Genomic DNA, 24988 nt, shown 5'->3' with positions numbered 1-24988 from the left:
TTAGACGTCAGTGCTTTACAATTGCAAATAGAATCGATCCTTTTCTTTTTACCCTAAAGTAACTTATGCCTCCTCGTATATATACATAGACTACTCTCAAAGCTAACTGCAGTCGGACTATATTTTCTGCAAAAGAGCCCAGCTCAACAGGAATATTTCATACTTGGTTGAAAAGGAACTGCAGAATTTTTGGAGGGTAAGTAAGGTCTCAAGAAAGCATAATGAAGGCTATTTAATGAGATGGAAAAAATTACTGTTTTCATAATTCTATGTCAGATATGGTGGTCAGTGTCACTCCCTACGCGGTGGTTACGGGTGGCACCGGCCGCCCCTAAGTTGAATACTAGTAATTGGGAAGAAAGAACAATTTTGGTCATAGCTCTACTCAGATTATTCATTCAAATGTGTAACTTCTGCAAACTTTTGCAGTTTCCAAAACTTGATGGAATTTGATAGGATCCGCCAATAATTCCATCTCATTAGAAATAGATCATTTTAAATTAGGGTTAGGATTAATTAGGAATCTTGTTGGTATCTATTTAAAGACCGGTTGTCTGATTAATGAGAATCAGTGAAAATATTTGTGAATTGTGGTATTCTCCCACCTTAATGAGTCTTCTGGTCTCTCCTACCGAAAAAAAAGTTTTTGTGGTTTCTCTTACTCGAATCTCATTCCCATCACAATCCAACCAGAGGTATCTATTATCAATCTACTGTCAAGCAGCAGAAAGACACATGCAGCAAACCACATGTCAAGCAGCCCAAGCTAGAATGCAGCAACACGCAAGACATTGTCCATGGTGTCATTGAATAACAGCACGTGTTCTATTGTATGACAGCTCATGTTTATATTAACTCTAGATAGTTAATAGTTAGTTAGAGTTAATCAATGTAGTAGACTTAACCTTCCAAGTTAGATACAGAGTTGCTTGTCTTGTCTTACAAGTTGTATAAAAACGAGATACTTGATTATTCTTAATACAAGTTACAGAATTATCTTCTGCCAATTTCTCTGAGTTTGTTCTTCCTAAACTGTCTCTTCAATTTCTGTTATGATATCAGAGCATTTCTGATCTATGGCGACAGTTATGCACAATTCTTCATCGTCTTCCTCAAATCTCGACAATTTCTCGAATCCTTTCTTTCTCCACAATGGAGATAGCCCTGGAACTGTTCTAGTTTCTCAACCATTGATTGGTGATAACTATAACACCTGGAGCAGGTCTATGACCATGGCGTTGAGGGCCAAAAATAAACTCAAGTTCGTTGATGGAACTCTCGTCAAGCCGATTGATCCAGACGGAGCAGAGGCTTGGACTCGGTGTAATGACATGATACTTTCATGGATCTTGAATTCTCTTTCAAAGGAGATCGCTGCAAGTGTTATCTACATCAATACTTGTTCAGAGATGTGGATGGATTTGAAGGAGCGATTTTTCAAAAAGATTGGACCAAGATTGTTTCAGTTGCAGAAATCAATTTCAGCACTTTCTCAAGAAAATCTCTCTGTAAGTGCCTATTTTACTCGCCTCAAATCTCTTTGGGATGAGTTAAGTAATTACAGGCCGCGATTCCGACCTGTACATGTTCCCCCTCATGTTCTTGTGGAGCTTTAAGTTCTGTAGTTGCCAACTACAATCAAGAATACATTTTTCAATTCTTGATGGGTCTCAATGACTCTTTCTCAAATATCAGAGGCCAAATCCAATTGATAGACCCCCTGCCTTCGATTAACAAGGTATTCTCCTTGATTGTTCAAGAAGAGAGCCAACGAGAGGTTTTTCTTGGTTCTTTAACTCACGATACAACAGCTTTGATGACCAAAGCAGTGCCTGTGCAGTAGAATCGATTTGTCAAATCATAAAATCGGAAAGAAAAACCGATTTGTTCTCATTGTAATGTTCCTGGACACACGGTAGACAAGTGTTATCGATTGCACTGGTATCCTCCTGGTTTCCAATTTACAAAGAAGTCCTCTTCTTCTGGATTCAATAAACCAAGTGCTCACTCTATTGCACTTTCTCAAGAGGAGAATTTTGATAATTCTACCCCACAACTGTTGCCTCAAGTGCCTTTTACTGCAGAACAATGCTATCAACTTCTGGCTTTGATCAAACCTCAAGCTAATTCTCATCATGCTTCCGCCAATCAAGTAGGTATGCTACCTACCAATTCAGACCATCTCTTTTCCAACATGACAGGTAACTTCTCATTCCATTCAGTTTTACACTCACATCATTCTGTTTTCCATTCTCGATTTAATACCTCCAATTTTCCTCATAATCCAAAGGATTCTCCTTGGATTATTGACACGGGAGCTACTGACCATATGGTCAATAGCATTTCATTTTTTACAACCATTATAGCCATTGTTTCCACATCCGTCACTTTACCTAATGGTGATCTTGTCCAAGTTACTCGCATTGGTACCATAAGAATTTCAGATCATCTTGTTTTAACCAATGTACTTTGTGTTCCTTCATTTTCCTTCAATCTCATTTCAGCAAGCAAGTTAATCAAATATCTTACTTGTTGTCTTATTTTCATTGCTAACCATTGTTTCATACAGAATTTGGCCAATTGGAAAACGATTGGAGTGGGTGAAGAAAAAGGAGGTTTATTTTACTTGCTGCAAGCACCTAAGCCATTTGCTGATAACTCCCGGGTTCTTACTGCTTCTCTTAAGGATCCATCTTCTGATCTATGGAATTATAGATTAGGACATTTATCTCACTCTAGTCTAAGCTTGTTGCATAGTTTAGTTCCTTCCATTTCTGTTGATTCTAATAAAGTTTGTAATGTTTGTCCACTGGCCAAACAGCATCGTTTACCTTTTCCTGTTAGCAATACTATCTCCCAATGCTCTTTTGATCTTGTACGTGTTAACATTTGGGGTCCTTTTTCCATTCAATCAATAAATGGCTCACGTTTCTTTTTGACCATTGTTGATGATTTTAGTAGATATACATGGATCTATCTTATGCATAGCAAATCTCAAACTCGATCTATTGTTTAATCTTTCTTTACCATGGTTGCTACTCAATTTAACCTCAAAATTAAAACTTTACGTTCGGATAATGCGGTTGAATTTTGTATGGATGATTTCTTTTCTCAACAAGGAACTTTACATCAACTTAGTCGTGTAGAGACTCCTCAACAAATTCTGTTGTAGAAAGGAAACACCAACATCTCCTAAATGTAGCCTGAGCCTTGAGATTTCAAGCTCATTTGCCATTCAGATTTTGGGTTAATTGTGTCTTAACCGCCACTCATCTCATCAACAGAATTCCTTCTCCTCTTTTGTCAAATAAGTCACATTTTGAACTTTTGTATTCCACTCCTCCCACATACTCTCACTTTCGTGTTTTTGGTTGTTTAGCATTTGCTTCTACACTTACTCGTGATAGAAGCAAATTTGATTCTAGATCCATTCCATCTGTTTTCATTGGATATCCAAATGGCACCAAAGGATATAAACTTTTCAATCTCACCACCAAATCTGTTTTTGTTTCACGCCATGTTGTTTTTCATGAACATATCTTTCCCTATGCATCTAATCTGCTGCATACTGATTCACAAGGAGTCTTTTTATCCTCTCCATCTTTCTTAGATGATAATACTACTTCATCTCCTTCTATTCCTTCTTTTATCACTCCTTGTGATGATGTTCCCATTCCCTCATCTGATCCTGTTTTTCCTCCTACCTCTTCTATTCCTTCTAATCATTCTTCTTCTTCTTCTCCTGTTTCTTTAGTCCCCCATAATTCTCCTCAGCATGTCTCTTTACCTCTTAGACAATCTACTCATCCAAAAATTGCTTCTCGGTACTTGCAGCAATATCATTGTCAATTAGCTTCTCTTCCAAGTCCATCCAAATCCTCTCCAATGGCCAAAGCTACTGATGGTACAGGTATTCCTCATTGTTTGTCCTCTGTTCTTTCTTATGATCGTTTATCTTCTTCTCATAAGACTTTTAGTTTATCTGTCACTTCCCATTATGAACCTAAGTTTTTCCATCAAGCCATCAAATTTCCACACTGGCGTGAGGCAATGAATGCAAAGATTTCTGCCTTACAACAGAATAATACTTGGCTTTTAACTCCTCTTCCACACGGCAAAAAGGCCATTGGGTGCAAGTGGGTTTATAAGGTGAAGCTGAAGGCAGATGGCAGTGTAGAGCATTACAAAACTCGACTTGTGGCTAAAGGCTACACTCAGTCCGAAGGATTGAACTATCATGAAACATTTTCACCAGTAGCCAAACTCACTACTGTTCGGTGTTTATTGGTTATTGATGCTGCCAAGAATTGGTCTTTTAATCAATTAGACGTCAACAATGCATTTTTACATGGAGAATTGGATGAAGAAGTCTATATGACACCACCTCTGGGTTTTGTTACAAAGGGGGAGTCTCAAGTGTGTAAGTTGGTGAAGTCTTTATATGGATTGAAGCAGGCCTCTCGGCAGTGGTTTTCCAAATTTTCCAGCACATTGCTTGCTCATGGCTTCACTCAATCAAAATCAGATTATTCTCTTTTTACACGCACTCAAGGATCTTCTTTCATTGCTCTTTTAGTTTATGTTGATGACATTATCCTTGCAAGTAATGATCCTACTGTTATCTCTGCCTTGATTGTTTTTCTTAATCAGCAATTCAAACTTAAGGACTTGGGTCCTCTCAAATACTTTCTAGGATTGGAAGTGGCTCGGTCGGATAAGGGCCTTTCCCTTTGTCAACGCAAGCATGCTCTTGAGATTCTTGAAGATGCTGGGTTGTTAGCTTGTAAACCCGCCAGGTTTCCTATGGATCAAAATCTCAAACTGTCAAGCAGCAGTGGTGAACTCTTACTTGATCTATCTAGCTATAGACGCCTTGTAGGCAGGTTAATCTATCTCACCCTTATTCGTCCAAATTTAGCATTCGCAGTGCAACATCTCATTCAATTTATGCAGCAGCCTTGGCAATCTCATTTAGATACTGCTCACAGATTGTTGAGATGCATCAAACAAGCTCATGGACAAGGCCTTTTCTTTCCTTCTCATTCGGATTTTCACCTCAAAGCATTTTGTGATGCTGATTGGGCAGGATGTTTGGATACACGTAGATCTGTTACTGGTTATTGTGTTTTTCTAGGAGATTCTTTAATCTCTTGGAAGTCCAAGAAGCAACAGACAGTTTTCCGGTCCTCTGCTGAATCCGAATATAGGTCCATGGCTTCTACATGCTGTGAGTTGATGTGGTTGTTTTCTCTTCTCAAAGATTTTCACATTTTACATCAACAACCTGCTCTTCTCTTTTGTGATAGCAAAGTTTCCTTACACATTGCTGCAAACCCGGTTTATCATGAGAGGACAAAACATATTGAGCTTGACTGCCATTTAATTCGTGAAAAGATTCAACTTGGTCTTATTCACACTCTTCATGTCAAGTCTCATTTACAATTGGCCGATCTTTTTACTAAACCACTTGGCTGTGTTCTTTTTCATTCTTTACTGTCCAAGATGAATATATTAGATATATTTCATCTTGAGGGGGAGTATCAATCTACTGTCAAGCAGCAGAAAGACACATGCAGCAAACCACATGTCAAGCAGCCCAAGCTAGAATGCAGCAACACGCAAGACATTGTCCATGGTGTCATTGAATAACAGCACGTGTTCTATTGTATGACAGCTCATGTTTATATTAACTCTAGATAGTTAATAGTTAGTTAGAGTTAATCAATGTAGTAGACTTAACCTTCCAAGTTAGATACAGAGTTGCTTGTCTTGTCTAACAAGTTGTATAAAAACGAGATACTTGATTATTCTTAATACAAGTTACAGAATTATCTTCTGCCAATTTCTCTGAGTTTGTTCTTCCTAAACTGTCTCTTCAATTTCTGTTATCTATCATTAAGCTTCCTTCCAATTTGTTCTATGATAAAAGAAGTTTGACCGATTGAGTGAGGTTGCCTATAACTTTTGCAAACGGCCTATTTCTTTTGGAACATTTCTCTTGAAATTATTAAGCACTAAAGGAAAGTCCTAGGAGTGAAGAAATATTTCCCAAAAATGGTGGGATCGATCCCACCTCCTGCCAAGTTCTCATATAAGCCGTTTGCTGAAGGAAATATTCTAAGTTATCTTGAAAAATAATTTTATGATATTTTTACGCTGAAACAAATTAGAGCCTAAGTTTATTCCTTTCAAAATCCATGGATCTGAAAGTTGATAGAATGTTGGTGGGAGGCAGAGCAAGATATATGCATTGTTTTGCTGGCTCACTTAAAAGGTTCTTGGAATTCTTTTAAAATCTTAATCAACCACAATGCTTTTTATACCGTGCAAGTATAGAAAGTTTGGTTTTTCTTCTTGTGTAGCCGTCGTGTCAGGCTCCAATGCCCTGTGTCAAATTCTTCCAACAATGTGCAATTATAAGATTTTATCAAGCTTCAATGATAAGAAATTGATTATGTATACTCAAGAAAAAAAAAAAAAAAAAAAAAAAAAAAAAAAAAAAAAAACCTTTAGTTGGGTTGGTATTATATGATTTTCGAGACGCTAATTCGTACCCATTAGGTCAATCACAATGAAAAGTTAGGCATAAGAGGTCGTATCTTGTTCCATGGGATCAAGTGCAAAGATTGAGGATTCTCTGAAATTCCCAAAGAAATTTGGGCAGTCCAATTTCAAAAATTGTATCGTTTGAATGTGCATTTAAAAAAAAAAAAATACGATTTAAAAACATAGAAAAAAATCGTATTTTTAAATAGCAGGTAAAAGAATAAATTTTTAAAAATGCACAACTTTAAAGGTTAAACTGTAATTTTATCAAACACTTAACTCTATTTTTAAAAATATGATAAGATGAGATAACCATTGATATAAACAAAGCATATGGCAATAGATCAAAAGGTGCTGAAAGTATTTGATTAACTTCAGGCAGCCATGTTGAAGCACATCTGGAGTCTTTTTGCACAGGCTGGATCTTTATGAGTTGCATGGGTGGATAAGAATTGGTTAAAGGGTAGAAGTTTTTGGGAGATTTCTATCCCGGCCCTAAATCTTGTTCTTGGAGCTGGAAGCAACTTCTTAAGCTAAGAGATATTGCTCAGGAGTTTTTAAGATTCAAGGTAGGTGATGGTACTCGGATTTTCTTGTGGTTGGACTGTTGGCATCCTGATGGCTACTTAATGGACAGATATGGTTTTCGTCCTGTTTATGATGCTAGTAGTTGTATTGATGCTAAACTTTCTTCCATCATCAAGAGGGGGGAGTGGCATTGGCCTTATGCTCGATCTGATCTGCTGGTCCATAGTCAAAGTCAGCTTTCACTAGTGACAATTGGGTAAGACGACCAGGTTATTTCGAAAGCTAAAAATGGGGTTTATAATTGTGCAGAAACGTGGGATACTCTGAGGAAGAAGGAAACCGTTGTTGAGTGGAGGAGGCTAGTGTGGTTTCCTATGGCTATTCCTAGGCATTCTTTTTTGCTTTGGTTGGTGTTTAGAGATGCTTTGATTACTAAGGAAAAAATGTGCATTTGGGGTTATGAGGGTGACATCTTATGTCCATTCTGTAGAGCATGTATTGAGTGTCGTGATCATTTGTTCTTCAAGTGTAGCTTCAGCCGCCGGATTTGGAGGAATGTAATGCAAATTTGCTTGGAACCTTTTCCAGTTGTGGATTGGGATGATGTAGCTATGTGGTGTATGATGCAGTTGAAAGGTAAAAGCCTTAAAACTAGCCTTAAAACTAGGCTCTACAAATTGAGTCTGGGGGCTGTTGTTTATCATATTTGGATTCAACGTAATAATTTGATTCATGGTAATGTGGTGTGTTCAGAGGAAGGTCTTATTGCAAGGATCAAATGGGAAATTAGGTCAAGGCTTATGGGGAAGGGGCAGTATCGTAGATATTGGAATCTGCATAACTTGTTGATGGATTGATTTTATTTCTGGTGTTGTTTCTGTGTTGTTGTTGAGAAATGTTTGTGTAAGGGCCGTTGATTGTATTTTTCTTTTGGTTGTCAGCCCTTTTGGGTGGATAGTTGTCCAGCTTGCTGGTGTGTTGGTGTTTTTGTTTGGTCTATAAAGCTCTTATTCATCCAAAAATATATATATATATATATATATATATATATATATCCCTTAAGACATGGTATAGATAATTTTGACAATTTCTGATTACATTATAAAGAAAAAAAATATAGAAATAAAGAAAAGAATATATCAATGTAAAACACATAAGAGGAACAGATAATGAAATGCCCTGAAACTTTTATACAAAACAAAGAGGTCAAAATCTTCCATTCGAAGGAGTGTCGAGGATGAAGGTGGTTTACAAGTTTGTGTGGAGCTCTGGGCGAGAAAAAAGAAGCCGCATACCGCGGTATATTTGTGAAACAAGAGAGTCCCTGTTTTAAGTAAAACTCATTTCTGTACAAGAAATCAGCCATGATAATAGCAACCCTTCACAAAATGGCTGCCAACCCAAGAGTATCCCCATCGTCAGACCTGGTTTCTGGAGCATTTACCAAATTGCGAGCCCTCACTGGAAGTTGGAGTGCAAAAGGTTTGTCAAATATATATACTATTGCATGTTAAAAAATAAACTAATAATAATAAGGCAAAACTTCACTTGACCCTACTCAAATTTTGACATCTCTCAATTAGAACGGATGGGTGACATTATAAATATATAATTAAAAAATGAATACATTAAATTAAGAGAAATTGAACTTTAGGGGGAGCATTGGAAAATTTGGAAAAATTCATGAGGATTAAGTGAAATTAGCCCTAATAATAATAAGGAACTCAAGTCTAATATATACAAAAGCAATCATCAAGAATAGCGCAGATTCTACAGCATAATTACAGCAGCTTAACTGCTTAAGAATCACTCAGAAGCCAAAATGCTCTTTAACATGTGAAAAAGAAACAATATGCAAAAAGATAATAACAAAGTCAGAACGCTTACATGAAACATTTGTAATAACATTTACACTTTTCTGAGCAGCGAGTGCTTTTAACTTGTTTCCAGTAGCTATATAATAAGAGCAAGCTCTTCATATGCTGATTTTGTTCCTTAGGACTAGATGTCTTCATCAAAGCTTCTTCAAAGCCTCAAAGGCAACCAAATCATGGGGTTTGATGCAAGGGAGTGAGAGCAAAACCTAGGGAAGAACTCAATACATCCTCCCATTAATGACTTCTTAGATACTCCTTTAATCAAAGTATACTCACTCGTAAATGTCGTACGCCAAGACTTTAAAACAAAATGTAGGTATCACATCTAACCTGCCTGGGAGCTGGATCTCTATCACAGAGAAAAACAAATATTTCACGACAGAGAGCAACCAGATCCGCACTGGTAATAGCATTTGACTCGAGGGCCAACGCTTGGATAATTGCAGAAAATAGATCTCTAGAAACAAATTCTCGAAGTTCCACGTTATTCGTTGTTACAGATAGGACAACCACGGCAGCACAAAAGGAAGAAACTTTTGTCACGGCTTCACCATCTGTCCATGTGAAAGTTTCTAAACATATCCGCAAGGCAGGAAGGGCTAGACCTTTGCGCATCAAAAGAAAACTGCAAATGAATAACAAATTTTTAGACAAAATTAGAGTTTGTTGGAGTAAAGATTGTTTTACCATTAGATAAATAATAATAATAATAATAATAAATAAATAAATAAATAAAATCAAGATAATTCCACAAACAAAATCAAACTTACGGACCAAAGCAGAAATCATAAGGATGTAAAAGGAATCACAGAAAACGAGAGACAAAGCTCTAGAAAATAATGCACATCCACATACCCAACCATAGAGCTTGATGCAAATGCATCCAAATCTTTAAGAGAAGACATATCCACACGGATAATATGCCCAGACTGTTCTAAAGAAGGAAGACCGGTATTTAGCGGTGGCCAAGCTATAGCGGAGAGGAGTAAACATATTTCCCGAGTTAGATCTCGAAGTAGCTTTTCTTCCATTACTTCCACTTTTAAGTCTGACCCAGCAACTATTCCATGGATGTCTGGAACCTTTGCTCTACCTTCATGCAGAAGACTGGACCATGAGCAGCTGAGAGCCTGCTGAGAGTAGAGAAATAATGGATGCAGAAGTTTTTCCAGCCAGATGTCCCACATATCAGAAGGGCAATATTTAACCAAAGGAATCAAAACTGAATGAACAAGCTGCCTTGTATGCCTGAACTCCATCGACTGTATATTCTCCACTAAGGCTAGTGCAAAAGAATGTATATCCAAACCTTTGAAAAATGAATCCCCAATGGTTGTTGACAAGCCTAATACATTGTACCTAAGATAATAAAAGACACATCAGTACCAAAAAGGAAATAGTTCGCATCAACTAGAATAACAAATAGTACATGACATTCATAATATGTCATTTAAGTTTAAGATTGCACTTACCCTAGCAGTTGCCAAGCACAGAGAGATTTTTTTTTTTTTTTTTGTGGGGGGGGGGGGGGGGGGGCGTTGTGGGGAGTAAAACTTTGATCCATAAAAAAAGAAAAAGAAAAAAAAGCTAGTGCAAAATTCCACATGCAGTCAAGAAGAGATCGAGGAACACTAAATGAAACCAACACATATTTTTGAATAGAAAAATTAAATTTAATTAGAAAAGCAATAGATTTATTAACTCTGCCAATCACTAACATAAATATTCAGTAGTTATTTAAGCAAGAAATTTGTAACATAATAGTTGTAAAGACGTACTGTTCCAAAGTTTATAACTTATGGTAACACAGCCAACACTGCCTCAACTGAGTGCAGCTAATGAGAAGCCATTCAAAAATGTTCATGAATACTTCACTTATGACTTCAAATATGTCTATTACTTGATTAATGAGATGACGCTAAAAGTTGCACCAAACAACACTAAATGAATGAAGAAATACTTGGGTATGTGAAGTTTTTAGACATTCTTCGAGGGATGTAATTGAGCCGGGTACTGTCTATTCAAAATCAGCTCGAAAAACATAGGCTCAAACTCGGCTCAAGCTTGAATCGAGGTTTAGGAACATGTTCGACCTCGGCTCAATAGAAATCAATCAAGTTCGAGCTCGACTCGTTTAGCTAGAGCTCACATTAGATTCCATTTTTTTTATAGGGAAAAATTAACAAGAATTCTACGCCATAAAATTGCTAAGCCGAACAGGTGAACACTATAAAATTTACATAAATTACTATTATATATCATTCTACAACATTTGCATGTGTGTGTATGTGTGTTAATATAGCAGTATCATGTTATTATATACATACATATACATATGTATTACACATGAATATGTACATCCATATTATTTTAGTGTATTTGTACAAACTAACATATTTTAGTCATGTATGATGTTAGTATTTTGCTATTGTAAATGTTTGAGCAGTAATTATTGTTCGAGTTCGACTTGTTTATTAAATAAACCGAATTGAGTTGAGATTATATGAGCCAAGGTCAAGCTATTCATGAACAGCTCGGTTCATTTATAGTCCTACATTCTTCCCTGTTTCATGATTCTACGGCAGCCAAACCTGTAGCAGAATTAAAATCGAAGACAAATTTCCCACGCGTGCATATCTTTCGTTTATTAAAATTTTTTGGTGGAACTTCTATCTTCATCTCGTTGATCAGACAGCTAGCAAATACATAGTCTCTGATAAACTAGCTCTGAACACCTTGAGAAAATATTTTTCCGTACTTCAGATCTAAGTCAATGTTGACTCGATCAGTTGCCAAATTTGTAAGAACTCCCCTGCCACCATACGTATTCTACTGCCTAATTATACCTCAGTGAGATGAAAATACTGTTATCCATGATAGATTGAGCAAGCCATGTAAGACTTGCAGTTAATTTTCAATAGTTGTATTACATTAACAATAGGTAGATTCAATAGATAAAATAAAAATTTACTTTCTCTGTGTCTGACACCAGGAATCATGTGGCACACTACAAAAAATCCCGCAATTCACCGTGTGTCTACAGTACTGGTTACTGTAGACACGCGGCCAAATAGCCATGAGTCTTGATGACAACGTGGCTATTTGTAAAAGCAAAACAAGTGGCCGTGTGGAGTGATTACACGTGTCCACATGGCTACGTGTATTAAATCCACGCGGCCATACAGACACTTGTAGTAAATACACGTGTCCAATTGGCCACGTGTATAAATACACGTGTCCGTATGGCCACGTGTATAAATACACGTGTCCGTATGGCCACGTGCATTAATTTACGTGGCCAAATAGCCACGTGTAATACTAGCACATGGCCATATGTGGCCACGTGCCAGTATTGATATACATGTGGCACAGTGGCCATGTGTATTCAGATACACATGGTGAATTGTACAATTCGCTACAACCGGATCTACCACGCCCCGAACATGTGGCAAACTGTTCGCCACGTGTACAGCCTCCGTACACGTGGTGAATTGCAAGTGGCGATTTGCTGAATTTTTTGTAGTGGCAGTTTGAAGCTAGAATTTGATTCGAAACAAACCTGCCAGCTTGTTTACTCTTTGTTTTCTTTCCTTAAATTGGAACATGGTTTCTATTGAAACAATTAATATATTTATGCCATTTGGGTTGAACTTCCATTCTCTTTTCTACTTATTTTTATACCTTTTTTCTCAATTTCTTTATCTTCTAATGTAACCATGTTTGATGAAAAGGCCAAAAAAAGAGAGGGGGAAAGGAAAGAGTATAAAGATATATTAAAAAGAACAACTTTGAGTTATTCAAAACCAACCCAAAGGCATACATACATACCCACTGTCCGATGGCTCGTATAAGATTGTATAACTTCATTTTTATTATTTTTATAATATTATTTTTTAACGTTGGAATGATAACATGTTAAGTATTTAAAAAATAAAAATAAAAAATAAAAAAAGAAATGTTATTCATAAATTTAATAAATATAAGTTGAATTATTGTAATTGTAAATCTATATATAGATATAAGTGCATTTGTGTGTATATGAGTAAGTTTGTGTGTGTGTGTGTGTGTATTATAAGATAATTAACAAATAAATTGAGATTAAATTATATATTTAAGATTTGAGTTAATTTCTCTAATTACTCAAATAATAAATCTTAACCATAATTAAATAACTAATAATTAGTAATTTTTTTAAAAGAAAAAAAAAATTAAACAATCACAACATTTACTTTATATATATATATAGAGAGAGAGAGAGAAAAAAAAAATAAATTAATTGAGTAGTTCGTGAACAAGCTCGAGTTCGTTCGAAAAATAAAGGAACAACGATTGAATAAAATATCTAGTTTGGTGATAAGTTCGAACTCGATTCGTGTTTGAAAAAAGTTAATCGAACCAAGTTTGAACATTCAATACTCAGTTCGGCTTAACTCGATTACAGCCTTACTCCTGACTGTCTCTCTCCCCTCTTGGATCTAGGTGGTGGCCATTGCCCATTGCATTATTATTGCTGAGCTTTCTCTGTGTCCCCATGAATGATGGCATTTGTAATTTTCTTTCACTTCTAAATCCTTGCTTAGAAAAACAAAAATGTACATATTAATGATGAACTTATAGAGTATGCAACGGTTACAAATAAAACCAACCATTGTTGTAAATGAAACACACATATGTGCCATAAGGTAAAGCACAAACGGGCCCATGAGTTGTCTTCCCCCAAGATTGTTCAAACCAGTTTTTAAGGTGCCAACTAAAAGGGATCCCAAGATGGTTTCATATCTTTAATATGTAACATTTTTCACAAAGTTTGATGTAAAAAATGTCTAAATTCACATAATTTGATAATTTAAAATTCATTTGAAATTGTAGAGGATCCTAATATATCCTTAATTTATTCGCCCGTAAATGTTAACTAAGTTGTCCCTACTATTAATTTAAATGTCAACAAATTAACCTAGACCTTCTAAACTTCAACAAATTAATATGCATGTCAACTTCACAAATCCAGGCAATGTACCATATTGTTTTCGACGGATTGCCGGTGGATTCTTTTTGTTTTTCTTTAATAAATTCTTGCTTAAAATAATAATAATAAACTACAATATATATATATATATATATATGCACAACGTATAGTATATACGTACATAATTGTCACAAAAAAGGCTTTCCAAAACCGGCCCGTCCATGGTAAAATTAATGCCAATATTAATTTGCAAACAACAATAAACTCAAATTAAAGAATTAATGCATTGGAATTAGATAAATAGGATCATAACATCACATCCATGGGTGATGGGTCCGACGGTTATGATCAAGTCAATTCATACAAATGCCAAACATCCATCGATAAAGAGACATTTAACTGGCAAACAAAAAACCAGGGGTCAATAATGTCTTTCAAGATTAATACCAAGTCCTTTACTCCTTTTGCTCCAAATTAATTAAGCTGTCATTATTTATACATAATACATAGATGTAAATTTAAATAGCGTGCAGTAGCACGTAGTGTCTGTATGGTGGGAACTATCAGAAATTAACCAGCCACCGGCCTAGGGCGTCCGTACTCGGGGTAAGAATATGCCCCCTTACTAGCCGCACGGGTGCTACTTTCGTGGGGGGGCGTAGCATATCTGCCTAGCCCCACGGGTGCTACTGTCGTGGGTGGGCGTGGGCGTAGCATATCTGCCAGCGTCAGCGACGACGCAAGCAGGTGTGCTTTCACAGTAGGGAGGTTCTGCCAATTCCTTTACTCCAACGTGTCGTCTCGGAGGCCCAGGTGATTCAGGTGGATCGGGTAGTCGGGGAGGCTCTGGTGGGCTCAATGGACCTCCAAAGCCATTTTTTAGCAATCGGCAGCAGCATAAGAAGTTCAGGCTACAGCCATGCAAGCAACCAAATCAATGTAATCAATTAAAATAAGGATTAGTAAAACAATTATAAAACTTAAAAAAATTTGACGGTAAATTTACATACCAAGAACCAATCTTGTCAAAAAAACCCCAGAAGAAAGGTCTTGGTGCATCGGGACCAAGTTGACCCCGTCCACCCGGTCCGGGCGGTTCTCTCGGTCCTCCCGAGAGCATCGCTGCGCCTTGAGTACTGGCCATCACCGTCTCTGCCAAAACAAGGTGCTCTCTCTCTCTCTCCCACCAGGCCACCTTAGAGTTTGTCTTGCAAAATATACACGTCCAACATGCAATAACAAAAGTTTCTACTGGCTCTTTGGGGATCCGGACTTATATAAGCCGATGGTTTATGGAGGTTTATAGAGAGAATTGCTTAGGCTAGAAGCATGCATGTAGCTATCCTCCAATCAATCTAACACTTTTCACCTACTCTTCCTCAAGCTGCCAGTGAAAGCTAGACCCTTCCCTTTGAAATGTCCCGGCTATTTTATCACAACCATAGTAAAATGTGCACGCATGCCATGCATTTTCCTTGGCACAGAAGGATGGAATTTCGATCAAGGTCACACTGTTTGACGTCAGTGCTTTACAATTGCAAATAGAATCAATCCTTTTCTTTTTACCCTAAAGTAACTTATGCCTCCTCGTATATATACATAGACTACTCTCAAAGCTAACTGCAGTCAGACTATATTCTCTGCAAAAGAGCCCAGCTCAACAGGAATATTTCATACTTGGTTGAAAAGGAACTGCAGAGTTTTTGGAGGGTAAGTAAGGTCTCAAGAAAGCATAATGAAGGCTAATTAATGAGATGGAAAAAATTACTGTTTTCATAATTCTATGTCAGATATGGTGGTCAGTACGTCACCCCCTACGTGGTGGTTAGGGGTGGCACCGACCACCCCTAAGTTGAATACTAGTAATTGAGAAAAAAGAACAATTTTGGTCATAGCTCTATTCAGATTATTCATTGAAATGGGTAACTTCTGCAAACTTTTGCAGTTTCCAAAACTTGATGGAATAATTTGGTAGGAATAATTCCATCTCATTAGAATTAAATAGATCATTTAATTGTAAATTAGGGTTAGGATTAATTAGGAGTCTTGTCGATATCTATTTAAATATTTGTGAATTGTGGTATTCTCCCGCTTAGTGAGTCTTGTCGTCTCTCTTACAGGAAAAAAAGCTTTTGTGGTTTCTCATACCCGAAAGGAGTTACACAAATCTTATTCCCGTCACAATCCAACCATGGGTATCCATCATTATGCTTGCTTCCTTCCTTCCAATTTGTTCTCTGATAAAAGAAGTTTGACCAATTAAGTGATGTTGCCTAACTTCTGCAAACGGCCTATTTCTTTTGGAACATTTCCCAATAAATTATTAAGCGCTAAAGGAAAGTCCTAGGAGTGAAGAAATATTTCCCAAAAAAGGTGGGATCGATCTCAGCTCCTGTCAAGTTCTCAGACGAGCCGTTTGCTGACTGAAATATTCTAAGTAATCTTGAAAAATAATTTTCGGATATTTTACGCCGAAACAAATTAGAGCCTAAGTTTATTCCTTTTAAAATCCATGGATATGAAAGTTGATAGAATGTTAGTGGGAGGCAGAGCAAGATATATGCATTGTTTTGCTGGCTCACTTAAAAGGATCTTGGAATTCTTTTAAAATCTTAATTAACCACAATGTTTTTTATACTGTACGTGCAAGTATAGAAAGTTTGGTTTTTCTTCTTGTGTTGCCGTCGTGTCAGGCTCCAATAAATGCTCTCTGTCAAATTCTTCCAACAATGTGCAATTATAAGATTTTATCAAGGCCTCAATGATAGGAAATTAATTGATCATGTATACTCAAGAAAGTCTAGGCTGAACCCCCCCCAAAAAAAAACCTTAGTTGGGCTGGTATTATATGATTTTCTGGACGCTAATTCCTACCCGCTAGGACAATCACGATGAAAAGTTAGGCATAAGAGGTCGTATCTTGTCCCACGGGGCCAAGTTCAAATTATGAGGATTATCTGAAATTAGACTTGCTTGAATTTCACTTAAATTTGAACAACCTAAACAAACCTCTCTCTTAGGCTGCCCAAAGAAATTTGTTTCTCTGGGCAGTCTAATTTCAGAAATTCCAATCTAATTCAAAAGGGTTTCTTCTTTTTCTCTTTTAGTTTTTTTTTTTCCTAAAAAAAAAAAACAAAAAACAAAAAAAACTCCTCCTAATTTGATATGAATAAAAATCGAATACTCAATCAACCTAATGTTTTAATTTTTCTGTTTGAACTCATTTAAGGGTTTAGGATTAAGGCTTCAATCATAAAGTTGTTTCAATGATAGTATGAATTATATATGTATCCCCTCAAAGACTGTTTTATATTCCTTATTTTAGGAGCATCTGGGCCATCTATTAAAACGATTTCATCTTACTTATGTTGTAACATTGCTTCATAAATACCACTTTGAGGTTTGGGATCGTAGAGTTACTAGAGTAATATAGTTGGGGAGGATAAGGTATTCTCTCGCATTTCATCTTGAAGAATTCTTTATCTTCAAGTATGTTTGGTATTGCTATTTTGCAGACTAAAAATAGGATTTTAAATCAAATTGCAGAAAATATATTGCTTGAAAATATGTTAAAAAACTGCGATTTAAAAACGTAAAAAAATTTGTATTTTCAAATTACACGTAAAAGAATACATTTTTAAAAACGCACAATTTTAAAGGTGTTAAACTATAATTTTGCCGGTTGAACACTTATAACTGCATCATTAAAAATATCATAGGGTAAGATAACCATTGATATAAACAAAGCATATGGCAATAGATCAAAAGGTGCCGAAAGTATTTGATTAACTTCAGAATGCCTATATATATATATATATATCTCCCTCAAGACATGATAAGATAATTTGGACAAATTCTGATTGCATTATAAAGGAAAAAAAATATATATAAATAAAGAAAAGAATATATCGATGTAAAACACCTAAGAGGAATAAATATAACTTTTATACAAAAGCTAAGAGGTCAAAATCTTCCATTCGAAGTGAAGTTGGTTCACAAGTTTTTGTGGAGCTCTGGCGAGAAAAAGAAGCCTCATATATACCACGGTATATTTGTGAAACAAGATGGTCCCTGTTTTAAGTAAAACTCATTTCTGTACAAGAAATCAGCCATGATCATAGCAGCCCTTCACAAAATGGCTGCCAGCCCAAGAGTATCCCCATCATCAGACCTGGTTTCTGGAGCATTTACCAAATTGCGAGCCCTCACTGAAAGTTGGAGTGCAAAAGGTTAGTCAAATATATATAGTATTGCATGTTAAAAAATAAAATAATAATAATAATAATAAGGGAAAACTTCACTTCACCCTACTGAATTGTCATCACTCAATTTACTGTATCTATCTTTCAACTGTTTGCAATGTCACCACTCCGTTAGGATTTTCCGTTAAATCCCACAAAAATTCTCATAATAGCCCCTTTTTTTAATATATATATATTTGCAAAGATTGGGGCATGAGGGTATTTTGAAAATTTTGACACCTCTCAGTTAGGATGAATGGGTGACATTGCAAACAATTAAAAAATGAATACGCTAAATTGAGAAAAATTGAACTTTAGGAGGGACATTGCAAAAGTTGTGACAATGCAGGAGGGGTTAAGTGAAATTACCCCTAATAATAATAAGGAACTCGAATCTAATACAAAAGCAATCATCAAGAATAGTGCAGATTCTACAGCATAATTACAGCAGCTTAACTGCTTAAAAATCACTCAGAAGCCAAAATGCTCTTTAACATGTGAAAAAAAAACAATATGCAAAAAGATAATAACAAAGTCAGAACGCTTACATGAAACATTTGTAATAACATTTACACTTTTCTGAGCAGCGAGTGCTTTTAACTTGTTTCCAGTAGCTAATAAGAGCAAGCTCTTCATATGCTGTTTTTGTTCCTTAGGACTAGATGTCTTCATCAAAGCTTCTTCAAAGGCAACCAAATCATGGGGTTTGATGCAAGGGAGTGAGAGCAAAACCTGGGGAAAAAACTCAATACATCCTCCCATTAATAACTTCTTAGATACTCCTTTAATCAAAGTATACTCACTTGTAAATGTCGTACGCCAAGACATTAAAACAAAATGTAGGTATCACATCTAACCTGCCTGGGAGCTGGATCTCTATCACAGAGAAAAACAAATATTTCACGACAGAGAGCAACCAGATCCGCACTGGTAATAGCATTTGACTCGAGGGCCAACGCTTGGATAATTGCAGAAAATAGATCTCTAGAAACAAATTCTCGAAGTTCCACGTTATTCGTTGTTACAGATAGGACAACCACGGCAGCACAAAAGGAAGAAACTTTTGTCACGGCTTCACCATCTGTCCACGTGAAAGCTTCTAAACATATCTGCAAGGCAGGAAGGGCTAGACCTTTGCGCATCAAAAGAAAACTGCAAATGAATAACAAATTTTTAGACAAAATTAGAGTTTGTTGGAGTAAAGATTGTTTTACCATTAGATAAAAATAATAATAATACTAATAATAATAAATAAAAACAAAAACAAAATCAAGATAATTCCACAAACAAAATCAAACTTACGGACCAAAGCAGAAATCATAAGGATGTAAAAGGAATTGCAGAAAACGAGAGACAAAGCTCTAGAAAATAATGCACATCCACATACCCAACCATAGAGCTTGATGCAAATGCATCCAAATCTTTAAGAGAAGACATATCCACACGGATAATATGCCCAGACTGTTCTAAAGAAGGAAGACCGGTATTTAGCGGTGGCCAAGCTATAGCCGAGAGGAGTAAACATATTTCACGAGTTAGATCTCGAAGTAGCTTTTCTTCCATTACTTCCACTTTTAAGTCTGACCCAGCAACTATTCCATGGATGTCTGGAACCTTTGCTCTACCTTCATGCAGAAGACTGGACCATGAGCAGCTGAGAGCCTGCTGAGAGTAGAGAAATAATGGATGCAGAAGTTTTTCCAGCCAGATGTCCCACATATCAGAAGGGCAATATTTAACCAAAGGAATCAAAACCGAATGAACAAGCTGCCTTATATGCCTGAACTCCATCGACTGTATATTCTCCACTAAGGCTAGTGCAAAAGAATGTATATCCAAACCTTTGAAAAATGAATCCCCAATGGTTGTTGACAAGCCTAATACATTGTACCTAAGATAATAAAAGACACATCAGTACCAAAAAGGAAATAGTTCACATCAACTAGAATAACAAATAGTACATGACATTCATAATATGTCATTTAAGTTTAAGATTGCACTTACCCTAGCAGTTGCCAAGCAGAGAGAGATTTTTTTTTTTGGGGGGGGGGGGGGGGTCGTAAAACTTTGATCCATAAAAAAAGCTAGTGAAAAATTCCACATGCAGTCAAGAAGAGATCGAGGAACACTAAATGAAAGCAACACATATTTATCTGTTCCAAAGTTTATAACTTATAGTACCACAGCCATCACTGCCTCAACTAAGTGCAGCTAATGAGAAGCCATTCAAAAATGTTAATGAATACTTCACTTATGACTTCAAATATGTCTATTACTTGATTAATGAGATGACGCTAAAAACTGCACCAAACAACACTAACTGAATGAAGAAATACTTGGGTATGTTAAGTTTTTAGACATTCTTCTAGGGATGTAATTGAGCCGGGTATTGTCTATTCGAACTCAGCTCGAAAAACATAGGCTCGAGCTCAGCTCAAGCTTGAATTGAGCTTTAGGAACATGTTCAACCTCAGCTCAATAGAAATCAATCAAGTTTGAGCTCGGCTCGTTTAGCTCAAGCTCACATTAGATTCCATTTTTTTTATAGGGAAAAATTAACAAGAATTCTACGCCATAAAAATTGCTAAGCCGAACAGGTGAAGACTATAAAATTTACATAAATTACTATTATACATCATTCTAAAACATTTTTTTTTTTTATAAGAAGACTTTATTAATGAAAGCGTAAGGCGCCCCTAAGTACACAGGCAGTATACATAGAAAAGACCAAAGCTAACCCACAAAAGCCCAAAAACAACCAATAAGAACAACACAACCCATCACCCACCAAAGAACAAACACAACCCACCACCCACCAAGAAACCCAACTAAGAACAATATAACCCACCACCCACCACCGCACACAAGCCTACAACAAGTGTGCCTTTCCTTTTCTCCTCCTAGAGTGAACTTTCGCATCACCATAATTAATGGAGCTATGTAGGTTTAGAAGCTCCCTTTTTCCTTTAGACTTTTGACGCGCAATCATTTTCTCCCGCTGAAACTCTTCTTCCATGGCATCCCTAATAGCCAAGGCCTCCTCCCCAAAAGCCCCTTCCAAAGCCCAATCCAAGGGCGAACCATCCCAAAAATCATCTTCCTCCTCCTCCCAAACTACCATCTCCCCATAATGATCAAAGCCGATAGGCCAACTCTGAGATTGGGAGAAACCATTTCCCTCAACGGAACAAGGAAAGATGCAGCCTCTCGGAGGAGAGAAAGGACCAACCTCCCCAACGTCCATGACCTCCCGCATCAAAACGGGAGGGACAGAAACAATCGGGGGAAGATTGAGGACACCCTTCCTAAAAAGCCCCTGTAAAGCAGGAGGCTGATTCTTCTTTTTCTTCGCATGACACTCTCCACCCTTTACCTTAAAAGCAATAGGTTCTGCGGACAGCTTTGAGGCTACCAAAGAGTCAGATAGCAATCCATCATTCCATACCACAGTCTGCCCTGCCCAGATCTCCCTAGCTCTCCTGTAGTAATGCTTAAAAGGCTGCAACAAGGGGGAGGAGGAAGAACGAAGCTTCTTCCCCAGCTCAGAGGCTCCTGAGAGAGAAGGAAAACAGAGAGCTCTTCACCACTCAAAGACCCAGACAGCGCCGGAGGACCAGCTAAAGTCGCCGGCGACGGCAAATCCGCAGTCGGCAGAGGAGGGAAGACAAACGGAGTAGCCGACTCAACCATAGACGACCCACCCCCAGAACAGTCTCCGCTCAACAGGTCCCCACTGGGAACCACCATCTCCGACAAAGCGAGATCGCACAGCCCAGAAGAAGCCACCGAAGTCGTCTCCGGCAACCACGACCGTGAAGAACTAGGTTTTGGCATGAAGCAACCCAAGCGCAAACCTTTTCGACTCTGTCCAATCCTTGCAAGCCGGTCCAGTAGCTTCGTAACAGCCCGGCCCAAAGCCAAGTTGAAACCTATGACCCGCTTACTCCACGTGCGCAACTTTGAAATTTCAAATTTCAAACTCGCACGTGGAAGAACAGACTTACCCAGCGGACGGCGAGGCTGGTCCTTACCCAACGGATCGAAAGGCTCCAAGGTAGAACAGTCCAACGCTGACCTCACATCTGCATCTAACACCCTCACCGTCGGAAGAAAGTCAAGCTCACAGTGATCCACTGGCACAACCTTACTCCCGGAACAATGACCCCCCATGACAGGCACCTTCTTCACGACAGCAACCGAGCCTGTCTTCACCACCTCCACAAAGGAGGGCCCCTTCGAGAAAGGAACCAAACCCGGCCAAACCTCAACTTCCTTCCCCTTATTCTCCACCAGCTTATGCAAGGACCCAATCCCCCCGCCCACAGAAGCAGAGAAGGAGACAGCGGCCTTCCTCAGCTCGTCGGAGAATTTGATCCAACCCCACCCTCCACGTCCCTCAGGAATCAGTATAAACCCTTTCCGACCACCCATCCCGAAAGAAGTTGCCTCCATGAAACGGCCGGCTTGGTTCTAAAACATATGCAGGGGAAAAATTAACAAGAATTCTACGCCATAAAATTGCTAAGCCGAACAGGTGAAGACTATAAAATTTACATAAATTACTATTATACATCATTCTACAACATATGCAGGTGTGTGTGTGTGTGTGTGTGTGTGTGTTAATATAGCAGTATCATGTTATTATATACATACAGTATCACATTATTATATACATACACATACATATGTATTACACATGAATATGTACATCCATATTATTTTAGTGTATTTGTACAAACTAACATATTTTAGTCATGTATTATGTTAGTATTTTGCTATTGTTAATATTTGAGCAATAATTATTGTTCAAGTTCGACTTGTTTATTAAATAAACCGAATTGAGTTGAGATTATATGAGCCAAGCTCAAGCTATTGATGAACAACTCGGTTCATTTATAGTCCTACATTCTTCCCTGTTTCATGATTCTACAGCAGCCAAACCTGTAGCAGAATTTAAATCAAAGATAAATTTCCCATGCATATCTTTCATTTATTAAATTTTTTTGGTGGAACTTCTATCTTCATCTCGTTGATCAGACAGCAAATACATAGTCTCTGACAAACTAGCTCTGAACACCTTGAGAAAATATTTTTCAGTACTTCAGATCTAAGTTCAATGTTGACTCAGTTGCCAAATTTGTAAGAACTCCACTGCCACCATACGTATTCTTTTTTTTGATAAGTAATAGCAATTTATTGAAAAGCGCCAAGGGGCGCATCCCTTATACAAGGGAAGTATACAAGAGAGCCCTTAAACGGGTCGAACAGAAAGTAAATTTAAAAAGTCTACAAAAGTAAAGACACTCAAACAATGATGTGGCGCTATCCAAGAATATAAAGTGTTGAGCAACCGCTTCCGTAACTCCACCATAGGTGTCTCTACATCTTCAAACAGACGAGCATTCCGCTCCCTCCAAATACACCACAGCAAGCAAAGAGGAGCTAACCGCCAAACCTCTTTCGCATGCCGACTCCCACTTGCCGCCCCCCAACTAGTCAATAACTCCAACACCGATTGTGGCATAACCCACTCAACCCCAAATAAATTAAGAACGTAGCTCCATAGGGCCCGGGCTACCTCCATACGTATTCTACTGCCTAATTATACCTCAGTGAGATGAAAACACTGTTATCCATGATAGATTGAGCAAGCCATGTAAGACTTGCAGTTATTTTTCAATAATTATATTACATTATTTTTTTTTTGCTAAAGTAATAAGAAGTGAATGCCTCATTAGTTGTATTACACTAACGATAGGTAGATTCAATAGATAAAATAAAAATTTACTTTCTGTGTGTCTACACCAGGAATCATATAGCAGTTTGAAGCTAGAAATTTGATTCGAAACAAACTCGTCAGCTTGTTTACTCTTTGTTTTCTTTCCTTAAATTGGAACATGGTTTCTATAAAACAACTATATATTTATGCCATTTGGGTTGAACTTCCATTCTCTTTTCTACTTATTTTTATACCTTTTTTCTCAATTTCTTTATCTTCTAATGTAACCATGTTTGATGAAAAGGCCAAGAAAGGAGAGGGGGAAAGGAAATAGTAAAAAGAAATATTAAAAAGAACAACCTTGAGTTATTCAAAACCAACCCAAAGGCATACATACATACCCACTGTCTCTGATACCTTTCAGCCAGTTGCGTATATCAGATTCGTTTGGCTCCGCATTTCCTTCCTTACCCATGTCAACATGAGATCCATCTGTGAAAGTTAATGCACCCTTTGATAATTTAGGATTCCCTTCCCCTAGGAGACTGAATAACTCAGCATCGGTAATCGTCATTGAAGCTTTCACCTCTCCAGGTAAGATTTGAGATATGGATGGAGACCAAAGGGAATGTATGGCACGAAGCAGCTGTGGAAAAACATGGACATGCTGCAATTATTACTATCTTAAACTTTAAGAACAGCTATGTCAAAAAATCATATGGCCCTAGAAGTTTTGTCACATTTAAAAAGGAAAACTGATGAGAATATTCAACATGGCCGTATTATTGGGAGTGGCAAGCATACTTTTAAAAGAGGAGGCAGCATCCATGACAGATGAGTAGCCATGGGGTGCAAAGGAGTAGAGCTAGATGTCAAGTTGTTTTGCAAATTCAACTGCGCTTTTCTAAATCCACTCCTCTTAAGTGCCTTCTCAAAAAATGTCAATGTGTGGAAAATTGACCACATGGTTGGTGTCTCGGAGCACAAGCGAACCAGACCTAGTGGTTCAGACAAATAATTATTTTGCCACTCAAGCTGTGTCCATTGTTGGCTCAAGGGTTCTAGCAGCCATGCCAAAACTTCTTGCTGCTGTTGAATCCTGCACCAATTA

At 37.5% G+C, this 24988-nt stretch overlaps 3 protein-coding genes across 4 annotated transcripts in view; all 3 read right to left on the bottom strand.

Annotated features, from left to right (window-relative positions):
* Positions 1 to 9088: 9088 nt before the first annotated feature.
* On the bottom strand, positions 9089 to 10330 carry LOC133852623 (protein HASTY 1-like). The gene is made up of 3 exons (XM_062289392.1): positions 9807 to 10330; positions 9282 to 9576; positions 9089 to 9157 (listed from the first exon to the last, which is right to left on the bottom strand). The coding sequence occupies exons 1-3, from the start codon at positions 10208 to 10210 to the stop codon at positions 9089 to 9091; spliced, it is 768 nt and encodes a 255-aa protein (XP_062145376.1). The 5' UTR covers positions 10211 to 10330.
* A 3852-nt stretch (positions 10331 to 14182) lies between these two features.
* LOC133852280 (uncharacterized) lies at positions 14183 to 15186 on the bottom strand. Its single transcript, XM_062289008.1, has 2 exons — positions 14928 to 15186; positions 14183 to 14828 (listed from the first exon to the last, which is right to left on the bottom strand). The coding sequence occupies exons 1-2, from the start codon at positions 15059 to 15061 to the stop codon at positions 14558 to 14560; spliced, it is 405 nt and encodes a 134-aa protein (XP_062144992.1). The 5' UTR covers positions 15062 to 15186; the 3' UTR covers positions 14183 to 14557.
* Positions 15187 to 17809: 2623 nt separating this feature from the next.
* LOC133851247 (protein HASTY 1) overlaps positions 17810 to 24988 on the bottom strand; it is a 28683-nt gene continuing 21504 nt past the window's right edge. For both annotated transcript variants that reach the window (XM_062287577.1, XM_062287578.1), the window contains 6 exons: positions 24682 to 24976; positions 24279 to 24523; positions 19546 to 20049; positions 19016 to 19310; positions 18707 to 18890; positions 17810 to 18125 (listed from right to left, as the gene is read on the bottom strand). In XM_062287577.1, coding sequence (XP_062143561.1) covers positions 18046 to 18125; positions 18707 to 18890; positions 19016 to 19310; positions 19546 to 20049; positions 24279 to 24523; positions 24682 to 24976 — 1603 coding nt within the window. In that variant the 3' untranslated portion in view covers positions 17810 to 18045. The remainder of the gene's footprint in view (positions 18126 to 18706; positions 18891 to 19015; positions 19311 to 19545; positions 20050 to 24278; positions 24524 to 24681; positions 24977 to 24988) is intronic.

The sequence above is a fragment of the Alnus glutinosa genome, chromosome 12 (assembly GCF_958979055.1).
Source record: "Alnus glutinosa chromosome 12, dhAlnGlut1.1, whole genome shotgun sequence".
In the NCBI taxonomy this organism is placed as follows: Eukaryota; Viridiplantae; Streptophyta; class Magnoliopsida; order Fagales; family Betulaceae; genus Alnus; species Alnus glutinosa.
The sequence above is the reverse complement of the archived record's forward strand: the minus strand, read 5'-3'. Positions and strand labels throughout refer to the sequence as shown.

Coding starts and splice junctions, on each gene's coding strand:
- LOC133852623 (XM_062289392.1), bottom strand. CDS start 10,210: ATGGAGTTCAGGCATACAAGGCAGCTTGTTCATTCAGTTTTGATTCCT. Junction 9,577..9,806: donor GCATCAAGCTCTATGGTTGG/GTATGTGGATGT, acceptor ATTCATTTGCAG/TTTTCTTTTGATGCGCAAAG. Junction 9,158..9,281: donor GAGATCCAGCTCCCAGGCAG/GTTAGATGTGAT, acceptor GTTCTTCCCTAG/GTTTTGCTCTCACTCCCTTG.
- LOC133852280 (XM_062289008.1), bottom strand. CDS start 15,061: ATGGCCAGTACTCAAGGCGCAGCGATGCTCTCGGGAGGACCGAGAGAA. Junction 14,829..14,927: donor TTTGACAAGATTGGTTCTTG/GTATGTAAATTT, acceptor GCATGGCTGTAG/CCTGAACTTCTTATGCTGCT.